The sequence below is a fragment of the Photinus pyralis genome, unplaced genomic scaffold (assembly GCF_008802855.1).
Source record: "Photinus pyralis isolate 1611_PpyrPB1 unplaced genomic scaffold, Ppyr1.3 Ppyr1.4_LG7, whole genome shotgun sequence".
NCBI lineage: Eukaryota > Metazoa > Arthropoda > Insecta > Coleoptera > Lampyridae > Photinus > Photinus pyralis.
This window is the reverse complement of record NW_022170738.1, coordinates 19,516,231-19,539,324: the sequence shown is the minus strand read 5'-3', so window position 1 is coordinate 19,539,324 and position 23,094 is coordinate 19,516,231. Positions and strand designations below refer to the sequence as shown.

At 35.6% G+C, this 23,094-nt stretch overlaps 1 protein-coding gene and 1 long non-coding RNA gene across 10 annotated transcripts in view; one reads left to right on the top strand and one right to left on the bottom strand.

Moving 5' to 3' along the window:
* The window catches only part of LOC116176834 (kinase D-interacting substrate of 220 kDa), a 54,094-nt gene that overhangs the window by 18,279 nt on the left and 12,721 nt on the right, over positions 1–23,094 (top strand). For 5 of the 9 annotated variants that reach the window (XM_031495629.1, XM_031495632.1, XM_031495628.1 and 2 more), the window contains exons 2-16: positions 4,980–5,215; positions 5,414–5,545; positions 7,916–8,113; positions 8,163–8,433; positions 8,480–8,697; positions 8,746–8,949; positions 12,815–13,091; positions 13,143–13,307; positions 13,355–13,562; positions 13,609–13,746; positions 13,798–13,946; positions 15,036–15,177; positions 15,233–15,437; positions 15,487–15,687; positions 22,870–23,094. In XM_031495629.1, the coding sequence (XP_031351489.1) occupies positions 4,980–5,215; positions 5,414–5,545; positions 7,916–8,113; positions 8,163–8,433; positions 8,480–8,697; positions 8,746–8,949; positions 12,815–13,091; positions 13,143–13,307; positions 13,355–13,562; positions 13,609–13,746; positions 13,798–13,946; positions 15,036–15,177; positions 15,233–15,437; positions 15,487–15,687; positions 22,870–23,094 (2,969 nt within the window). Of the gene's footprint in view, positions 1–4,682; positions 4,893–4,979; positions 5,216–5,413; positions 5,546–7,915; positions 8,114–8,162; positions 8,434–8,479; positions 8,698–8,745; positions 8,950–12,814; positions 13,092–13,142; positions 13,308–13,354; positions 13,563–13,608; positions 13,747–13,797; positions 13,947–15,035; positions 15,178–15,232; positions 15,438–15,486; positions 15,688–22,869 lie in introns of those variants that run through there. The other 4 variants (XM_031495634.1, XM_031495631.1, XM_031495630.1 and 1 more) reach the window with 2 other exon arrangements.
* Positions 929–4,527, bottom strand: LOC116176849. Its single transcript, XR_004146531.1, has 3 exons — positions 4,190–4,527; positions 3,169–3,642; positions 929–1,262 (listed from the first exon to the last, which is right to left on the bottom strand). It is a non-coding gene; the product is annotated as an uncharacterized LOC116176849 (long non-coding RNA).

Here is a 23,094-nt window from a genome sequence, read left to right as displayed (position 1 = left end):
ACTAATGAAGTCGTGTGCCATGCTCTTGAGTTTCTTGTTGGCTGCATAGCTTAGCCCTCGGCTTAGCCTAAGAGAAATCATACCTTTTTTAGTGCTAAATATATGATTTTTTTTAAAAAGTACAGAATAATAAGCGCAAACCGACGATCTAAAACGTTTGATTTTCCAAAAAGTTCGCAAACCCTAGTTGTTCCCATTTACGCTTTTTTCCAGGGAGTGGATTCTCGCCGAACCGAAGGAAACAAGGTTTTGTTTCGTTAGTTTTGAAAAATTATGTTATTCGGTTCGTTTTCTTAATTTAATAGTCAACCAAAACATTCATGCGGAGAATAATCTAGAATTATTTTGTTTCCGGCTTTATTTTTTTAAATCGTCCTGCTAGAGGTCGCTTTAGTGGACGAGTACCAATCCTTATTTCTCAGACATGCGTTGCTTACATTACACACATTTAGTATACCAAAGTGTATACCAATTAAGTTAAATTTATTGGTTTGGGTTTTTCCCAAATGCACTGGAGGTCTAAATTATTTCGTTTGGGAGCTATACCCTAAACGTGACTCTTTATCTCTTCTTAAAACCTGGAATTCAAAATTTAATACTCTGGTTTGATTGAACTCGAATAAATACTAATGTGAACTTAATTAATTGAAATATATTAGTACAAACAAAGGGGATCAATTGCTATTTACAAAAATATTCGTTTGCTTCATAAAAAGGGATACAAAAAATGCATTCCGTGATTAGATGTCCATACTAAATTTGATTCATCTATAATACCATAGGTAATGAATTATTGGCTCCTGTTCAAAATATACACACACCTCTGACTGCTAAACAAAATTTCAATCCAACCAAAGGAATGGTATCACTGAAATTAAATGTAAATTTTCCAATCAGTGAAACAAAATAACCAAAATCCTTTGTTTGGATTCGATTCGTATCAATAATTCATTATGATACAAAATCTGTTTCATGCAAGCAATTTTCACGGGTCGATTCCTTTAGAATTATTAAAATTCCTTATGCAAATTCCTAGAATTAACAGACTACTTCTTTATACAAATAAACAAAATTCAAATAACTTATAGTTATTGACGTGGGTTTTATTCTCTTCTGGTAACAAATCGATCTTATCTCTGCTTGGCAAATCCCGCTTTCTTCAGAAATATGGAAACCTTGGAACGAACCTGGTCCTGATGAATGCAAGATTTGATGAAAAAATAGTTGTATGAATCGCGCATCCAGCCAAATCTATTAGCGATCTGAAAAAATTTCTTTGTTTATCACAATGTCAGTTTATTAACGGGCTACTAGCGAGTTGCGGTATCTGTCCGGCCATTAGCACGATATTTCGAAAACAAATGGACCAATTACGATGAAATTTTGCAGGAGGATTCTTTATCAGATTTGTAGATCGTATTTCGTAAATTGATAAGTGATAATGTAGGCAAAAAATAAGGATGTCCCTTTTGACATCTCGGTTAGTTATAATTATAGCTTTAGCCATGTAATACGCAATGCCAAAATTTGAGTCTAATCGATTCAACATTCACAGTGCCCTTTTGGCGTTTCGGTCATTTATGAACCGAATTTCAAACTTTTTTTATTTCTGAAGGTGTTTAAATGAAACTTGATACATATGCATTTGGAATAAAACCTAATATAACTTCAGTTTCAAAATTTGGTTTTGCGCATGGGCAGTGCCAACTTTCTTATTTATGAAGGGATTTAAATTAAATTTGATACATAGCCACTTGGAATAAAAGCAAATTTAACCCCAGTTTCAAATTTTGGTTTTGCGCATGTGCCCACTTTCTTATTTAAATGAAATTTGATGCACTTTATGTCGATCCGTATGTGGTTCCCCATGGTCTACGGGTTCCCCACTCATGTACATGGTTATGGTTAGTGTTGCAACAGAAGCAGAAGCGGAAACAGAAGACAAAATATTTTTGCGGAAGGAGAAGCGGAAATGTAATACTATAATAAATTTCATAATAACTATGTAAAATAATTATTGATACAAATTTAGTTTATTATAATATGCGATAAAACACACGAATTGCTGCGACGAAGTAATGAGATGAATGAAAGTAAACAAAGACAAACAACCCGCGACACATCTGATGCACAACCGTCTATAATTACAAGCCGTGCTGAGAATTATGACAACACTGCATGGTAGGCCGATTTCCTAATTCAACTTGGCAGATTTCAGGTGTATTTTATACGTGTTTTGGGTGTAATATCCCTATGTACCTGTTTTAACAGAGTGAGATTGCGACAATTTGTGTTACTCTGTATGGAATGAACAGAAATTATTATTCAGGTAAGTTGCTAATCGAAATACATCGATTTGTTGTCATAACCTCTAAAGCAGGCTACTCCTTGCTGGACCCTTTTCAAGCACTTGTATTTGTTCAAAGTACCTGTACAAGCTCAAATATGACCTACACACTACGTGGTGCGTAAGTACGGTAAGTGTTTATCGTGAAAAAATACAATTAGTTTGTATTTCAGGTAATCTAGCACGGACATGTCAAATCGATTTTCTGAAGGAACCTTTCAACTTATTCCCAAGAGTTCATAGTACGGGAATTTGAAGTCTACGGGGCTCCCCTCTTTAAAAGCTTCGTAGCTAGATCCACTGGAGTAGCGACTGGCTTAAAATCTGCCATTACGAATCACCAAGCGTGTGCTTCACCTCGACCTCTTTCGACAGAAGTTCACCAATTTCGGAGATCTCGATGGAAAACACATTATGATGCAGTTACCAATTTACAGCGTTCCGAATTTTAAAGTCAAATAAAAATGTTATTATCCATTTTTGTAAACACAATTGTAAGTTGCCTAAGTATCTTTCTTCTATATTAAAACCGCCAAGGCGAAACACAGGAGAGAGGAAAATGCCATTTTTCAAGAGCAACAAGACGCCATTAAATCGGCCCACCGATTGACTTTCGAACAACGTTGCCAAACTTCTCAGCATGGCTTGTAATTATAGACGGCTGTGTCTGATGGCCCTCTCGCTTGACAAACCCCGCCCGCGGCTCACGTCACGCACCGTCCCGTTCGGCGTTGCCATATTTATAAAATTCGGTATACTTCCGTTATAAAATAGCGGAATGGGAAGCGGAAGCGGAAACGATTCAGAACTTCCGCACTTACTGATGCGGAAGCAGACGTCTGTTGCATCACTAGTTATGGTCATCAAACGGTTGTATGCTCAACTAGTTTGCTATTCGGGTTGCAAACCTGTTCACCCGTGAGCGGATGGCCTTATAGACTGAAAGAACGACAGCTTTTGTGCGATGATGTCAGTTGAAGAAAATTCAGCCAGAGAAAAAAAAAGAACGAGTAATGAGTAACTCAAACCGCTCCTTTTTTCTCGTTGGTTGCGTATGCTGCTAGGTTTACCTATTTGGCGATTATTACTTTTGTCAATGACTGTACATCATATCAGAGTGCTTGAATCACGTTCTTCTGTAATCTTTGATTGCAGCGCTTTCTAAAGGACAAAAAGAATTCTTTAAATAACGGAAAACTTATTTCTTTTGCTGGTACAAAATGCCATGTGGTTTCCATACTCTAATCGTCGAGGGCTCTTCCAAAGCGCATTTATTGTAAAATGTTTAGCTTGACCTGTAAGTGAGAAAAAAGAGGTTCATTTCCAAAGTTAGTATGTAAGGTTAGTGGTAAAATAGTTAGTGTATATTATATTACCCTAGCTCGGCTCATCACGATCTCAAAACTTGATCGCAAGAAACACAAAAAGGAAAATGAAATAGGCTTTTTGTGCAACCGCGCGTCTTTTCGGAAGTTAAACTAATTGAATTGTTGTCGGAAAAAGTATAAATCGTAACGGTATTACCTCGGGTATTACGAAAAGGGTGAGTGCACAAAATGATAATAGAGGGAATAGCAAGTATCAACATTTAGAATTTGGAGGTTCAGAGTCCGTAACGAACAAAATCAGTCGAAATCATTTGTTGCAAAATTTGAACAATCTCAATATGGTACTGCAAGACCATTGAAATTATGTTAGTTTCACAAAGAAATCAAATGAGTGTTTGGTGTTACCAACAGCACTAAGAGCCGATAGCTGTTGGCAGTATTCACTTAGAATTTTCGTGATAGATTTCGATCAATCCGTTTTTTACAAAAAAAATGCAATGAAAACACTACTTACTTTTTAATAAGAATTTTACCTTACAAATTGTACAGTAGGTAATATTTCAGTGAATTTTACAAGCCATTATCCCGTCCAATCCCATGTACAAATATCTTCGATCTGAAAGACAAACTATAATAAAATGATTGGCGTAATGCGTGATTAAATTGAAATCAAACGCAGTTATTTTTTACGATTATTAACGTCAAGGTCGGGGCGAAATTTGCAATAGTTTTAAATGTTAAGTGACACATTCGCCATGATTTCATGTCTTCATCTGTTTCAAGAAGGTCGACCAATATTTGGATATGGCAGTACTTCGATGGTAAAAACGACACGAACGTAAAAATGTTTATCGATCCACTAATCAATTAGAGAACAGATAAAATAGTTAATATCGCTACTTTACTGTGTAATTAATTATGTAATAATAGCCGATGATTTAGTACAACTATTAGATAATTTTATAGCGGTTACTTACTTTATTACTTTGCTAATAACGGCGGCCAAATAGTGTTAATATATTTGTTTATAACATTCAATGGATTATTGCCACTAATTAGTGAGGCATTCAACAGCCGCTGTAATTTAACTGAGCTTAAACTAAGTGGCATGATACAATAATCTTAATGTGCTAGTTTCATGATCTCTCTTGTATTGAGTACTACACTTTTAATTGAGAAATATGTTTAAAACGTCGAGGAAATTTAATGTTGACCAGGTAACAAACTCTCTCTGACTATTCATCAACCACGTTTACTAAATTTTCATTTTCTAATCAAAGTAATAATAAAATAATTTTGCAAAGTGTCAAAACTTCGGTCGGAATTGTCTCCATCAAAACCCAAAGCGAGACATAGCATTGCTGTCTTGGACACGACACCTCAGAGGCGCACTTCATTCTTAAACCTGCACATCCCAGATTCTCCATGGAGAAGGTCTCTCAGTCACATACATCTTCCGACATTTAAAATTACAACACCCGATGGAGAAAGTAATCGAAAGTTTTACTTTGGTCTCGGTTTCAGGAGACATTCACATAACGTTAGTGATCGTTTCGACTCTAACACTAACATATGCCAAGTCCTGCATAACAGTTAACATCTCGGTCTTTTACAGTTCTTTATGGATAACAATAAACACGTTTGGATTTTTCGTGTGACCTCTAATGAATTAATACGCTAGCACTAATTTAAAAAAAAAAGTATGGAATTTTTTATTAATTGCTTTTTTTGTTTTTAGACCCTTCACCAATCGGAGTCAATGGTGTCTCTATGCTTTCGTTCTTTAGCTGGATATGTAAATGAAGATAACTTGCAAGGTTTGCAGTCGTTTTTGGAAAATAAGCAAGTGCAGGTCGATGATAGGGATGAAGTAAGCATTTCCATTTTCGTTTTAAAAAAAAACATGTGCAAAAAGTATGGAACGTACATTTCTCAAGAGTAATTTGTGACTAATTCCAAATTTTTGTACTGTCCTGTTGAGGATGATTTCATTATTATTATTATTATTATTTCATGATTGTACTGCAGCATTGAATGATAAAGTTGGACAAGACAAAAATATGTTATTAGTAAATACAAAACAGTTCAGAGCAGATGACAAATTTACTGGGAGATGAAACAGTCTGAAGAATGAAAACTATTTGTAGAAGGGAACGTAGTCACATGAAACATCATTTTCAATGAGATGCTCTTACCAGATATTGAATACAGCAACAACTCCAGTCGAGTCTGAACTATCTGTATATGCTTGTTCATGCTGAAACCCCGCCCACTCAAAAATAAAGGCAAAATATAATTTAAAAAAATATGCCACTATTGGAGTCGACAGCTCATAGTTGATCAGATGAGTGTGTTCCATTCTTATAAATTTTCAGTCAAATCTTTCTTGCAAATAGCCTTTGACACATGAAAAACAAATTTGAGTAGGACATGTAACGGATGTTACACATTTTGCTTCCTTCCATTTATGGGTAACGTTTCTATACTTAATTAAATTAGGGTGGTTCTTGTTATGTAATTATATTAATATGCCTCAGCTGCTCACCGGCTAATAACCCTCTTCTGGCCTCTCGAAGAAAAGGTAAAGGGATAAATAATAACTCAATAATCTTTATTTTTAGATGGTTCTTATTTTCTTAAAAATATGGCCTTTGTCGAGTCGATGGTGTTTTTTTCTGTCCGTGAACACGATAACTGTCAAACGCTTGGACCGATTCGGTGCAAACTTTGCACAGTTGACCTACATGCCACATGTAATAATCCTATTGAAAATGCGTCAAATCCAATGCCCCATGAGGTCACGCCTCTCTGTCTCTGGCAAACACTTGAACCTGTTTGGTTCGAACTTTTCACAGTTGACCCATATGCTACACTACATGTAACAAGCCCTTTAAAAATGGGTCAAATCCAATGACCCCTTAGGGTCAAACCGAGGTGCTCTGCTGCTTTTTTAGATCCGCATCAGGGGTTTATTGTTTATACACCAGGATATCTCTAGATACTTTTTGTCGCTGCTTCGATGTAGAATAGTTTAGTTCCGCCGCCAGGACATTGATATGGTTAAAAGTACACGGACCGACGAGACTATGGGCGTGGCTTCTCGTTGATTGCTTTTCCGATGACTACTTGAAGTTAGCTTTCTAGCTGTGCTGTAATCTGCACGGACCGGTCACAGAATCCGCGGGTTATGATCAGTCTCATCTTGAAATAAAAAACCAACTTGGATTACAGTAAATGAAACAAATCATTTCTTTAAATGCAAAAATATACATACGTCCGTACGCTCAAGGTCACATCCCTACCTAAATTTTGATCTTGCCTTCTTTGAAATTTCTCTATAGGGAAACCCCGTTACAGACATAATGATGAGACTAAACCATGAGCACGTTGTAGAAAGCGAGTAAAGGGAAAATTTTTAATCCATATTGGAAGGAGTGGAATTACAAGATCTAAACTTTTATGGCGTCTGAGAATCAAGACCCATATGAAAATAAAACAGAAAATGGAAAATAACCAGAGAAAATTTGCAACCATTTTCTAACAGGTCTGTATATATTATGAATAGATAGATACACTTCCTTTCACATTATGTTCTCTTGGTACAAAAGTTTAAACAAAAATAGTGTTGGAACATGTATATTATTAAGCATAGACAAAGAACATAGATTATATTCTCCTGGTGGCCAGAGAAAATTTACAAGTTTCAAACACAACGAAAAATATTTCAGCATCTACACGGAATGACTGAGCAACTGATAGGGTACATGAAGAACCAGAGAAAAGAGTAAAAAAAATTACGCTAAGGATGACCGAATACTTACCCAAAATTACACCTCACAATCAACTTAAAATGGCGATCGCCACAAATTAAAAAATCAGAAATTGGATTTTCACAGTATAAGCACAGAGTATTGTAGTTAATCTGTGGTATATAAGCGAACAGGTTGCTTAGGAAAAGGAGACATTACATCACTTTTATCTGGACAAGCACGAGAAATCCCTTGCGCTGTTCATTTTTTTAATTCGCTACACATGGGAATGGGATACAATATGCAATGATCCAACCATTGCGAAGTTCAATTCAAGATCTGCTGTATTTTTGAAACCCGTCTCTTTCAAGTAAAATTCGGATAGCTGATGGAAGATCGAGCGTTGTTCATGTTTCGTATTTATTGGTTCCATACTTTTTAACTTTACAATACTAAATTTAAGCCAAAAATTTAAGTAATTGACTTTGTAGAATGGCACCACAGCACTCATGCTCGCGGCCCTCAAAGGTCGAATTTCGTTTGTCAAAGAATTGCTATCTCACGGCGCGGATCCCAATGCTGAAGACAACGACTCATGGAGTGCCCTTCTGTGTGCCTCGAAGGAGGGATTCGCGGACGTTTGCCACGAGTTGTTGGAACACGGAGCGATGGTCGATCACAGAGATATGGTCTTTAGCGCGGTCTCACTTTTCTATTACCTAACTGTTCATGTTTCAGGGGGGATGGACGGCAATCATGTGGGCCACGTACAAGGGCCGCACGGATGTAGTTAGTCTACTAATCAATAGGGGCGCCGACATAAACGCGCACGGAAATTATCACATATCTTCCCTGCTTTGGGCGGCGGGTCGGGGTTACACGCAAATTGCTCAGGCACTAATTAGTCATGGCGTTAAAGTTAATGTAGGCGATAAGTATGGAACGACGGCACTGGTGTGGGCGTGTAGAAAGGGACACACCGAAATCGTCCACAGCTTACTACGAGCAGGTTGTGTAAGACAATTGAATTCTGTTATTTCAAACACTTGTTTTAGGTGCCAACGTCGATACCGCTGGCATGTACTCTTGGACGGCGCTATTAGTGGCAACTCAAGGTAATCACGTGGAAGTAGTAAATTCGTTATTAGAATATAAACCTAACGTAAATGCGTTGGACAAAGACGGATGCAGTGCCTTGACGATCGCTTGCAAGGAGGGATTTTACGATATCGCTGCCGCCCTTATGGCGGCCGGCGCGTACATTAACATTCAGGTACGTGATGGAAGCTGGTCAAATCAAATCTCATAGACAATTTTGTAGGATCGCGCGGGGGACACCAATTTGATCCATGCGGTCAAAGGTGGCCATAGGGCAGTTGTCGAGGCACTTTTAAAGAAATACGCCGACGTTGATATTTGCGGGAAAGATAAAAAGACTGCTTTATATATGGCTGTGGAAAAAGGCAATGCGTCTATTGTTAAGTTGCTTTTAAATGCTAATCCAGATTTGGAAGTTGCCACTAAGGTTTGTATTCATAGAATGGCTACCATTTTTTTTTCCTCATATTTACTTCATATTTTACGCACATAACCTGTCGTTTGCGCATACTTAAAATACTGTGCTCTCACTTGGGCCTGTTTGGCACGTAGGATTGAGGAAGCAACTTGCCAACTCCTAAGAAAGTAACTATAAAATTAGGTGTACACAAAAATTGAAATTCGCGAAATGCCAAAAAAATCAGATTATTCTAAAACTCGGCCAAGAATTCGTGAATTGATCATTGAAAAAAATTGCTTTGTTCAATACATACATCATTGGTATGTAGTGTGAAACGCGATGATTCCTTTAACATAGGAGATATAAAGAAATAAAAATATACAATAATAATAAGTATTAAAGTAAGACCTCGTGTGGAAGTATGTATTTCAAAGAGGTCGACACTGAAGCTATACAATCATTATCATTAGTTCACTAAGCTCAGAATCGTTTTGTTGGTTAGCAACGTGCAATGAACCTTTGTTTCTATTGGCTATTTCTTCATGATTTTTGATAGTGAACTAATGATAATGATTGTGTAATCTCACCATAAAACACCATATTAAACATGTTTAAAATAATTGTCTTAAATGTAACAACCCTGATTTGTTGCTTAGCAGTGATTGGCCCATGTATGTATATACAGGTATGTATGAAAAAAATTGCGGGTCTGACTTATAATAAACTAGAAAGAAACCCAACAAGCATTATATGAGTGTGAAGTAAGGTAGAATACACAACAAACTAAAAGCGCTGATGCCATTAATGCGTCTTTTTTGAGTAAGCTAGTCAATCGCTACGTACTGTCAATTACAACATTGGTAAAGTTATGTCTCTTTCACACTCATATAATGCTTATTGGATTTCTTTCTAGATGACTATAAGTCAAACCCACAATAAACTGTATATCAGTTGGAGCCCATTGTGACGTCTGGCTACCAATTAGAGCTAATTGGCAGATTTACTGTCTATCTATTACAGATAATTAACCCATTTGTCTGTCAATTAGTCTTATTTAATTTCTCTCTTTTAATTAGCATAAAATTAAGTACAGACTATAATTACAATTATTCACAAAAATTAAGAGAGGGGTGTGTCGTTAGTCTAGTTTATCTAATTGGCATATGGTCGAGCGTATGGTTTTGTGGACTCGCTATAATTTATAGAAAAATGCGCCAGTTAGTCCTAATTAAACGTGCATGTGTTAATTAGTCCTTATTATTGATTGATATTATTTTCCGGATTGGTGTATCAATTTGTATATACTAGTGGTTGTGAAACAATGTCATGGTCGTTGCAATGTTAGAAAGAGAGAGAAAATATTGGCTTAGTCTATCTGTCTATCACACTTCCACTAGTCGAAGGGTCGTCTCGGAATTTTTTGTGAAATTACAAAGTCTACTGTGTGCGGGAAACAGTTCCATTGTGTCTCGTGTTATTTTTACAGCATTTTGAAAAGCACGTGCCCCTGAAAAACTCAGTCAAACCGTACATTCAATGCTATTGGAGAAAGGCAGGGAGGGGCAGGGAAACTACAATTTATCTTCTCTGAATTTTTTCCTATCTCTTTCCATTTATCCTGCATTATGAAACAAATGCGCGTGATTGTTATTTTCGTAAAAAAAATTATACTAGTGGAAGTATGGGCCGAAATCTATCTCTCTTAACATTGCACCAACCATAAACTCAATTCGCTTTGTGGTTATAGTAAAGATAGAAAGATTAAATACCAAGGCGAGTAACTTTAGCTCATATGCCATACAGAAATCGGTACTTCTTGAAAAGTTATATTCGCTATCATTAATAATTGAAAACACATTGCACATAGTAAATGCCCACTTTTTAGACATCTCTTCAACAGTTTAACTGTAGACGCTTCTAGTAAAAACAAACAAATCGCATATAGCATGTATAAATTTTGCGCATGCGTAAACTGCGCAACGTCTACATTCTTATTTATGGAGATATTTCTTTGAAATTTTAACCATATCTCTAGTAAAGAAAAACATAGCGCACATAGCTATGGTCTTTTGGGAAGTAGGTACTGGTCAATGCATGGAAAATACGCTGAAGGTACTGTTTTCTATGTACAATATGTTAGTCTTTACTAGAAACATATATGGTTAACATTTCGAAGAAATATCTCCATAAGTTTAAAAAAGTTGACTTTTCGCATAGGAACTTCCTGTGTCTTCACTAGAACCATCTGTAGTATTTTTAAGAAAATTGATTTTGAGCAATTTGTGCGTGCGCATATTTGTTCTTTTGTAATATGCTATAAGTTTGCGTTTACTGGAAGCATCTGTGGTGAAATTTCAACAAAAAATATTAATCAATTCTTGGCTCAGGTGCCAGAGCTATAAGCTACCGAATTTAAAAAGAACAAACAAAAATCTTAAAAATCGTAGGAGTAGTTAACATCGAACGAACGGATAGAGAAAATGACTGCAAGAATCGAGGAACAAAATTCAGGAAGATCTCAAAACTCAAACATTTGGAAAACCATTAAATATTATATACTTACATTCACAAAAAAGGTCCCCGACCCTAAGTACCACGTGACCCAATAATTACATTCAGAAAGTGCAGTTTTTTGAAATTGTAATCTTTTCTAAAATGCTGATTTCTAACCAAGAAGCATTTAGTATGCTGGCGATATATTTTGAGTATTTTCAAAATGCGCCCATCGCTGCCCACATGTTCTATTTGCGTTATCCGAATCGACCACGAACCATCGCCGCCAGCATATTAAATGCTTCTTGGTTAGAAATCGGCATTTTAGAAAAGATTACAAATTCAAAAAACTGCACTTTCTGAATGTAAACACAGCAGAATAATTTACAAATTACGGCTGTTTTAATTTTATAATGCATCATGTTTCATTTGTTTAATTTTCCAAGGCCTACCTAAAAGTGTAGGGTCCTTCTCTTTCGCGCCATTGACAAATATCGGAAATACGTAAAAACTAAATTTAAGATACAATTTAAGCATTTTTATTAATAATCTCATTTTCCCAATATTTGAGGTTAGGAACGAGATTTTGAAAAACGGTTTTCACTGGCCTCTTTGGATGTTATTTGGCTACTTTTTCATAAAGAAAAAGTCATATCATTCCATTTGATTTTTTTAGGATTGTGAGTCATAGTGTCAAAATTAGCCCCCTGGCGGAGAAGGATTCAACTAAATTAACTATATCTTCGTTGATTCTCATTGCCCAAGGAATGCTCTTTTCAAATATACCAAATTTGTTAAAATCGGTCAAACGGTTAAGAAGTTAGAGAATGTTATTGCAAAAACAATTGAACTCCCCACACGATCTTTGTTTTTGAAATAACTGAGTTTTTGTTTTACGAAAATTTAAAGAAAATGCAATTTTAAAATTTAAGATGGCAGTTACGCCCTCTGTTGGTCATTTTCAGAACCCAATAATTTTTTTTACCCCTAAGTCATATGACGAACGGTTCTCGAGATATGCCCGAGGAAAAGTCTTAGTGGGTAACCCGATACATTGCAAAACTGCTTATTGAATGATAATTTCGTTGTAGTCTGATTTTTTAAAGGCATTAAGATACGTTTTTGCTGTCGTCGGTAAACGCGGCAACCGACACACAGGCCGGGCGGCAATCGCGCAGACTGCTTTCGTCAAACGCGCGACGGGAGCGATCAGCCAGCGTTTGACACGCTCATAGTAAACCAGCTGCATTGTCATTTCCATTCAGGAGTACAAGGCGTGTGCCGACAGCTTGTAAACGCGGCGTTTTTCGGTGACAGCGAAAACGTACCTTTAATCGCTAAACCAAGATACTTTGTTGTTTTGTGTTGATTGTTGATATCTTATTTATTGCTGTTGCAGGATGGTGACACACCTCTACTAAAAGCTGTACGCTCAAGAAATTCCGAAATTGTTCAACTACTACTGGATAAAAAAGCTAAAGTATCGGCAGCCGACAAGAAGGGAGACACCGCGCTTCACATTGCAATGCGCGCTCGTTCCAAAGCTATAGTGGAAATACTACTACGTAACCCGAAGAACAGCCAATTGTTGTACAGGCCAAATCGTGCCGGCGAAACCCCCTACAATATTGATATAAGCAATCCTAAGACAATTCTCGGGCAAATCTTTGGCGCACGTAAGACGCACTTTTGCTACCGTACAAACGGTCATAGATAACCAATTTTAGGGCGTTTAAATACTAACGAAGATAACGAGAATATGTTAGGTTACGATTTGTATAGCAGCGCTCTTGCGGATATTCTAAGCGAACCGTCACTTTCAATGCCCATCACGGTGGGATTGTACGCGAAATGGGGTAGTGGTAAATCATTTCTTCTAAATAAATTGAGAGGTGCGCAATCGCCCTACTTTGGTTTGTGAGTAACTCGTGAATTTTAGACGAAATGAAAAATTTCGCTCGTGAATGGGTCGATCCGATGTTCCAATTTACCGGCCTTCTCTTCTTCGTTGTTTTGCACATATCAGCGATTATTGGAATTATGGGCGGCTTGGCCATTCAAAGTTGGTTGGTGGGGGTGTGCTTATCTGTTGGCGTTTTAGCAGTTATCTACATATTTCTGGCGTTGGTCTGGTTCGCTGGTAAAAGGTGAGACATTTGGATGTGGAATTTTCAATTAACTTGTCGCTTTTAGGTACGACTGGGATTGGCCTTATAATTTTAATTTAAAGCTTACTAGAAAAATGAATAGTTTGAAATTGATTTTGCAAGTTATGTTTTGTCATCCACCTGGGACAAATGGGTCCGATGTGATATCTGCTCAACCTATTCGGTATGAACTGTTGAACAAGCATATTTGTAGGTTACACTTTGAATGTTTCAGATTTTACTTTACTGATCAAACCAGGGTAAGCAGTACAATTGCAGGTGAAAATTGTATTGTACAAATGATCGGGTCCTTGTATGATGCAATTGAAAATGATTATGGCTCATTAGCAACTCGTTTATATCGCGCTTTCAAACCTAAACCAGGTATGCAATCTGAATTTGAAATGAAATACAGGGTGTACAAGATAAAAATGAACAACATCACTATCTTGGAAACTATAAACGTTAGAAATTTGTGTCGTTATTGGCAAACACCAGTTTGTAAAACTAAAAAAGTGGCAGTGAGAGAGTAAGCGCAATTTTCTGATTGTTGCAAGGGCTGGATCCCTTGTGCATTTTTTTCCTTTTAACTAGATTTAGCATATAGTTTATAGTATCGTATACAGTTTTATAGGCTTTATGCTGTTTATTTTTACGTTGAGCACATCATACACAAAAATCCTATTTATTATGACGTTTCGTTATTTATTATTTTACGAGCTCGTTTCAGTTCTAACTCTTGTATTCTAACTAAAATTTTGTATTATCTTAGCTGCAGTAGGAAAGAGATGGCAAGTTTAGTCTTAGTTTATCAAACTTATACTACTGGAGTCTTACGTGTTTTCTTACAAAAATCACGATTGCGCGCAAACCGGGCAAACCCCAATAAATAGCAAAAAATGTATAGAAGATTAATTGTAGAGGATTAATTTATGCACAAGCAATTCGCGAGGGCATGTCTATCTTCAACAGTTCATAAATAATAAGTTGTTCCAATTAAACAAAAGGAAACAGGTGCTTCTAATTTTGTGGGTCACAAAACAATATATGCTGTAATGATTTAAAAACTAAGAATACACGCACCCCCCTAAGCTCCATAAACTATTCAAAAAATGTTTAAAGGAAAAATAGATGCGTATTTTGGAACTAATTAACTTACGCAGCAATAACAAATTTATTATCGCAACGACCAGTTTTAAATGAGATTGACTTCAAATTCCAATACCGTAATCGAAATTGTGTTCAATCTCAAAGTGACGACCACATTTTCGCCAAGCCAATGTTGAAAATGGCCTCTAGTAATTTATTAGTACATTGCAGCTGAGAAACAATCTGAAAATGTTCTTTCATTTTATATTTCTTCTTGATCCAAACGCAGATAGTAATGAAAATGTACAAAATGTCACTCCTGGTTTGCTTTCAACTTCTATTGCAATTTTCTGTGTGAACTTCAACATTCTTATTAAATTTCAGTGAAATCCTCATCATGGAGATTAAGGAAATTATGCTGCGTCCCTTCAGCTGTAATATTCGAAATAACGCTTATATGTATATTACTTGGAACATGTGCCTTAACCGTCTTCTTGCTGCGGTTAAATTCAGAAACCCACAATCAGTGAGTTTCCAAGTTTTCTATTGTACAGACTTTGCTGTTACGATGTGCATTTTAGACATTCAGAAACGGAACGCCTAAGTTTGCATATAATAATGATCACCTCAGCTTTATTTTTGGGAATCGCAACCATCGCCAATCTATACACGTGGAATAGGATGTTTTCGTCGTTAATATTTTCGCAAAGGAGACAACTGCAAAGGAGTATCGCGAAATTGGACACTTTAAAATCGGAGGGATTTTTGCAAGCGTTGAAGCGAGAGGTGGTTCTTGTCGTGATTTAGTGTTAAACTTAATTATTTGCATTTGTAGGTTAATTTAATGAAAGACATGGTGAAGTGCTTGGATAGTCTGAGTGCTCAACAGACGAGGCTTGTTATAATTGTTGATGGTCTCGACAGCTGTGAACAAGATAAAGTCCTGCTGGTTTTGGACGCTGTTCATTTACTTTTCTCGGATGCCAGTAATCCTTTTATTATTATATTAGCGATCGATCCTCATGTAATCGCAAAGGTAAGTCCTCGTTCAGCTCAATCAAATGACAAATTTGTATGCAAATGATGCGTTTAAAATATATAATTACATTTTTGATTTTGCTTTTCTAAGACGTCATGGCGACAGGTTAGTTTAACTCATCATAGAGAATGTACTTCAAAAAATCATTGTCGCTTTTAATGTCTCAGGAGTAATATTAGTTCAACTGTCTTTCATCGCATTACTTACTCAAATTTATAGTCGCAAACGTCATTGGTACAGAGTCAATTTGAAACTTATTACTCAGTTAGATTGAGTCAAGCAGAAGTGTCTTATGTCATTGTGTGATGTCGACCAATGCAATGTGTTTTTGAACATTGAATCAGTATATGGGGCATGTTTTTACTCAAAGTATACCTGCAGCATTGTATGCAAAGATTATAAACAACGTAGATTTGGAAAGGGCCAAAAATACACATTTGTGAAGCAAACGGGAAATTATGGTTTCACTTTGAGGTTAAGTAAAGTGTAAAAGATGAAAAATTATAGATGGTATTATCAGATTGATTACAAATATTTTTAAGCTGTTGGTTACGTGAATATCTTCATCTTCCTATTTTCCAACCGTGCAGCCCAGTAGAACTTGAAAAACTCTCCGAGTTATTACTGGTAATGCAACCGCATCGTGCACCAAAATTTTCATTGTTGCGGAGAAATGGTCACTACATAAAGCTTTATAATGCTTTGTAAATTTAAAAGGTCAATGTGTGTCATTTGTCCCCCCTGACTACAGCGCAATTAACCCCAAAGCTCTGTCTATAATTTTTAGAGTCATTGTTATTTGGCCACTTGGTACTTAGGTCAAATTTTATCGTCTCAGATAATAAAAAATGGCTGGCGGTATTCAAAATCTGATCGCTACGTCTCCTATCTTCTTTCTCCAGAATCTCTGGTTCTCGCCAGGAGTGACTACTGCTTGTACACTTACGAACCTGGCTATCTAAAATGAAAGAAAAGAGACAGAAAATCAAATAAGGGCAGTGAAATAGGTAATATAGAAAGAGAAATACTGTAAATAAGAAGCCATTCGCTCTTTGCGTAGTTTTTACTATACAGTATGACCCTGGATTGACCAAAAATTTTCAAATTGGAATTTCATATTTTAGTATTCCGCCCTGCTTGGTGTGAAACTTATTTTTGTGATCATTAACCCATCTCAAGGTATGATTGCAGTTTCGATTGTAGATTTGTTTCTTTAAAGTCAATCCCTTCTTTGGACAGGAGGATACCAACATATGAACAATATAGATCTGGTTCCAAAACCGAAATATACTTTGGGTTAGAGTAAGAAGGTTGAAAAAAATTAACCAAACCAAATCAGAAAAGAAACAGTGCAATTTGACAATTCTTGGTCATGAATAAAAAAAATCTTACATGAAAACTCGTATATCGTATATGGGTCGCACTTTGGGTTTGATTAAACACGCAGAATTCACAAAAATGATAAGTTAATTAAATTTATTGTTTATATATCTTGAATACCAAGAGAACAATCTGAAAACGACTCCATGCAATGGATTCGAATAAACACACAACTAATTGATTGACAATGACAATAATTTATTCCGAAACACAATAAATGAAAATAAAAATAAAATGTCTGAAATAAAGGGAAGCTTACAAAGTTTGTTTTTACATGGTACCCCGTACAAAGGCGGTCTATAATTAAAAATATGAAAATCTTAAAATTACTTAGTTTTTTTGTCTTTTAAAAATCCTAATATCTTGAAGGTCTGTGATAAACTGGTTTTTTCAACTTAAACTCGACTAACTTTTTCCAAAAAACGGAACACGCTTTGAACTTCTCGCAGATATATTATGAAAATGACGAGCTGCGTCTTCAATCAATCAAATCGGACCGCCCGAATAAATAACGTAAAGAGACATACACTCTTTTCCAGCCGTCGCGAAACAGCTAGCTGGCAGCAGTCTTTTTTTTTATGTCTGCAGTATTTAACGAAGTACCACCTCCACCAAACAAAAAACTCGTTCCAGTAATTAGAAATAATGCGCCAGTTACAATAAGCCTAACTCCTCACTTCTTTCTCTCGAGACGCGCACACGTGCATTATTTTATCTGCGCCACATTTGCTTTTTTTGTTGGAATTAAATAACTTTCGCCTGATATCAAAAATTCTTATCGCAAACGACCACATGTTTGTACATTTTATCATGCAAGTTCACATTTTACAATTGAACAAACAGATTTAAATAAACTTTACGGTTTTACAAAAAGTCTAAAAGGAAAAATATAACTGGAGAAATACAAACTCAGAAGAAATAAACCAACTCTGTGCTTATTTGTAAATAATCCCCCCGAATTTCATAAATTGAAATATTCCTCCTATACAAGGTGTCCCGTCATTATTTTCGGTGTTTAGACCGAAAGAACGTCTACATGATGTTATTTACACAATATATGTCGCACATGTTTTCAGGGTATTTTTCCGTAGAATCGAATTTCGGGATCAAATTTGACCTATAGTCTCGTTTTCCGGTCGAAAACGCAAAAAAACTAAATTTAGCAACTTAAATTGTTAATAACAAAAAACATAAAATAAGTCAATGGTACCCAAGGATGCTATATAATTATATAGCATCCTTGTATGGTACCCAGGGCACCTCAAACAAAATACTCAAATGGCAAGGCGCCCAGGCTAATTAGAGGTATATCTTCCTTTTAGTTGCCTATCTCCCTTCTTTCTGTTATTATAAGGAACGCTCTTATTGTTAAGGTCGTCAAAAGATGGAACTACATAGGCCTTGCCCGAGGCTTTACCTATATGTGTCCTAATAGATGTCGGTATTATTGAGTAATGACGGTGCGGACTTTTGCATTAAAGATGAATGCTATACTATACAATACAGTATACAGGGTGTTTTTTGGGAGCTTTAGTTAAACGTTTCTGGGAAAGTAAAATAGATAGGTTTTTGAAAATTTGTACTTAGGAGGTACTCTGAAGGCCGAATCGATGTAAAATATTTTCAAAATGGCCTCACTTCCGGAAACACCGGAAGTAGATAGTAACTTCGTTATTTTAAATGGCAGCCCCTATTTTTTATTGCATTTTTTGATTCTACGTGAAATTTCAGTTCTTTTGATACCCACATCTCTATATCTACCATTTATGGTTTTTAAGTTATTTTAACTTCAAGAAAAAAAATGGCGGATGCAGATGGTACTTTGATCATTGATTACTCGAAAACGGTTGTAGTCATGGCGACCCATTTTTATCAGTGCATTGAGAATGAATAGGGGTTTCTTTGAGTGTACTTAAAAAAAAGTTAAGTTGCGTACGACCGCACGTATGGAGATCCAAATTTATGAAACTTCAAGGATTAAAAACTCAGTTTTTTTAATGGAATGACCATTTTCTTACTATTGCATAAAGAATCAAAATGGGATATTTTGACAATACATGTACCTATAGCTATCTTTAACAGTTTCTGATTTATTCCCATTTTATTGAATTGACACTCTTTTTTTTGGATTTTCTTTTTAGTAGTCGGCCATGATTTTATAACAATCGAATTTTAAACAAATCCAGTGACACTAATCCGTCACCTACTGTTATAGGTTAACATAAGTTTTTCAAAAATCGAAAAATGACTCGCCGTGGTTTCACCTATTTTGGAATTTAATTGTTATTTATGGTGAAATGGACAGAATCGCGGCACGTGCTTGCCGTACATTCATTCGAACACTGGAACGAAATTGTATGAACTTTGGAAATGTTGTACACTCCTATTTTCATATAAGTTTTTGTTTTCCAATTATAGTTGACCACATTGTTGTCTTTTTTCTTAATGAATTATTTAGACTAGAATCAATGATATTAAAGAATCCTTTCCTTGATTTGTTTAAAATTCAATTGTTATAAAATAATGGCCAACTACTAAAAAGAAAATACGAAAAAAAAAGGTATCAATTCAATGAAATGGGAATAAATCAGAAACTGTTAAAGATAGCTATAGGAACATGTAATATCAAAATATGTCAATTTCGATTCTCTATCTCATGCAATAGTAAGAACATGGTCATTCCATTAAAAAAAACTGAGTTTTTAGATTTTGAAATTTCTTAAATTTGGATTTCCATAGGTGCGGTTGTACACAACTTAACTTTTTTTAAGTGCTCTAAAAGAAAGCCCTATTTATTCTCTATGCGCTGATAAAAATGGGTCGCCATGACTACAACCGTTTTCGAGTAAACAATTATCAAGGTACCATCTGCATCCGCCATTTTTTTCTTAAAGTCAAAACTTAAAAACCATAAATGGCAGATATCGACATGTGGGTATCAAAAGAACTGAAATTTCACGTAGAATCCAAACATGCAATAAAAAATAGGGGTTGCCATTAAAAATAACGAAGTTACTATCTACTTCCGGTGTTTCCGGAAGTGTGGCCATTTTGAAAATATTTTACATCGATTCGGCCTTCAGAGTAACTAATTTTTGAAAAACCTACCTATTTTACTTTCCCAGAAACGTTTAACTAAAGCTCCCAAAAAAACACCCTGTATAGTAAGTTAAAATAATAGCTTTAGAAGCTCGAAAACCACTAAAAGGTTGTTGTATGTACACATATCTGTGCATAAAGTTGTCACTTTCCATTTTTGCTCAAAAAATTTTGTTTTTTGTCGTCCGCATGTACAGGGTGTCCCAAATTAAAAGGTCATCATTGGGAAATGGTAAGAGATACGAAGTCGGTTAAATGGAGGCAAAGTTGCACATTTTGGGGCCAAATTTATCGCGGCTTGGGAAGTGAAGGTATTTTGAATAATTGACAGACCTGGGAAAATCTGAAATTTCCTAATTTCTTTTTACTTTTTTGTGACTTTATTCGAAGAGATTTTTGAAAGCAAATCACACTTTTTCAATGAAAAGTTTTGTTCGCCTGCGAACTGACATGTTTAGATTTTAAGTCCAACATTTTGATTTTTTGGGGTTATCATGAACTTCATTTTTTAAGTACAGTTTTTTTCAGGTTATCTCCAAAGTATTCACAATTCCTTCACTTTCTAATTATTATTATTATTATTATTATTATTTATTTCCATGCTTCATTACAGGAATTTCCCAATTACAACGAAGCAGTTCACTTGCAAATATATACATTCACAAAACAGATAGACAGAAATAAAGAGAACTAAACCTAAATTATAAAATCGATACTAATAATTGTAATGGAAATCATAATACAGGTGATGGAACTTAAAAAATTGATTAATGACATTATTTAACGTAACTTATTTATAATTTATAGATGATACAATTTATAATTTAAACTTAAAAAAAATAAAAAATTATAAAAAACTATTAAAAAAAAACTATAATAATGGGCAATGAATTCATAAAAACTACACAGTATCAATACACACTTTGAGAAAAGAAGATTGAGAAGCAAGAAATATGTCGATATGCAACGAAACATTGTTATAGAGCCGTAACATGGCAATTAATGGCGAATGAAACATCATATTTGTGCGTGAGTGAGGAATATGAAATAGAAATTTACTACGATTGAAATAAGTTGGTACTAAAAAATTAACTTGACTCAGTAAATTGATGTCGTTAACGGAACCATGAATTAACTTGAAGACGAAAGTTAATTGAATGATTTTTCGACTCTTATGCTTATCTAGACTCTGCATCTGAAATAAATCTAGCAATCTTGTAGTAGAAACCAGTACTGGATATTGACCCTCAGTCTTAAAATACAAAAATCTCAAAAATCTGTTCTGCACCTTTTCAATATTGTTACTATGAATATCATAATAGGGTGTCCAGATGGTTGCCGCGTACTCTAAGTTTGCTCTCACCAACGATGCGTACAATATTTTTAATGTTCGCTCAGATCTAAAGTTTGTTCCTTGTCGAATTAAAAATCCTAAATTACGGAATGCCTTGTTAATAATGTAAGAATAATGTTTGTTAAAATTTAGTTTATGGTCAAGTAGTACCCCTAGGTCATGCATTTCGTAGACACGCGTTAGAATCTCCCCGTTTAATGTATAGCTGTACAATTCATAGTCGGTGGCTCTTGTAAACGTCATAGACTGCTATGACATTTAGCGACATTAAAGCTTAATTTGTTTAAAGTTAACCAATTATAAACCGCGTCTAAATCACGTTGCAGTAAAATCGAATCCAATTTGTTTTGTATCCCTTTAAATATCTTGAGGTCATCTGCATAGAGCAAGATTTCCGAATGTTGAACACACTTAACGACATCATTAATAACAAGGTTGAAAATAGCAGGGCCCAATATGGAACCTTGCGGAACTCCCGAGGTAGCTATATATTCTCTAGACTTATGTCCACGATACCACACGTATTGAACGCGTTGTGATAGATATGATTTAAGTAAGTTCAAGACATTTGCGGCTACCCCGTAGTTATTCAGCTTACACAATATCACAGAATGGTCCACCCTGTCAAACGCTTTGGCAAGATCAGTAAAAATAGCATCAACTCTGGAACCCTTGTCCAAATTCTCCGCAACATATTGAGTAAAGGTGAATAAATTTGTGACAGTGGATCTTCCCGAGACAAATCCGTGCTGTTTAGTTGATAAGTACGGAGCTAACTTGCCAAAAATTCTTTTGTGTATTATTATTTCGAATATTTTGCAGGAACTGACAGTAACGAAACAGGTCGATAATTTTGAAAAACCTTTCGGTCACCCTTTTTGTGCACTGGAACAACTTTACTTAATTTCTTCTTAATCTCTTCCATTTATCACACTTATAAATGCAACCTGCATATATAGTCAATCAATTGTCAGCAGATTGTATTGAGCGCATCACGATGACATTAGCATAGCTATAGTGAAAATAAATTACTCCGCTATAATAATATTATAATTGTGTGGTTTGAGATGATTCATGATCATTGTGTATTACTTTGTTATAAAGTCAAATAAGTGTTGGATTGGATAGCTATGTAGGTTTTTCCCTTTAGGCTTTACTATTGGTGTTGCAGTATTGATACTTTCTCTCTTCGTAACAATTTCTTCTCTACTGCATGATGATAGTTCTTTACATATTATGTATGTTTAATTAACTGTCGTGTGTAGGTATTTTGTTATTAATTTTAAGTTGGTATGTAATGATAATGTTCGCACATTATTATTTAACACTAGATTTCACTTTCTTAGGCAGTAGAAGTAAGCAGTAGAAGATTGTTTAGCGAAAATAATATAGGAGGACACAGTTACCTGTGCAACATGGTTCACCTTCCATTCTATTTGCAAAACTCTGGTTTACGGAAGGTTAAAATCGCGCAACAGACCTCCCAATATCATCGTAAGATGACGCTCGGTGGATGGAACGATGTTGACGACAACGTCAATATCGCCGGAAATAATCTGCTAGTTCGATCG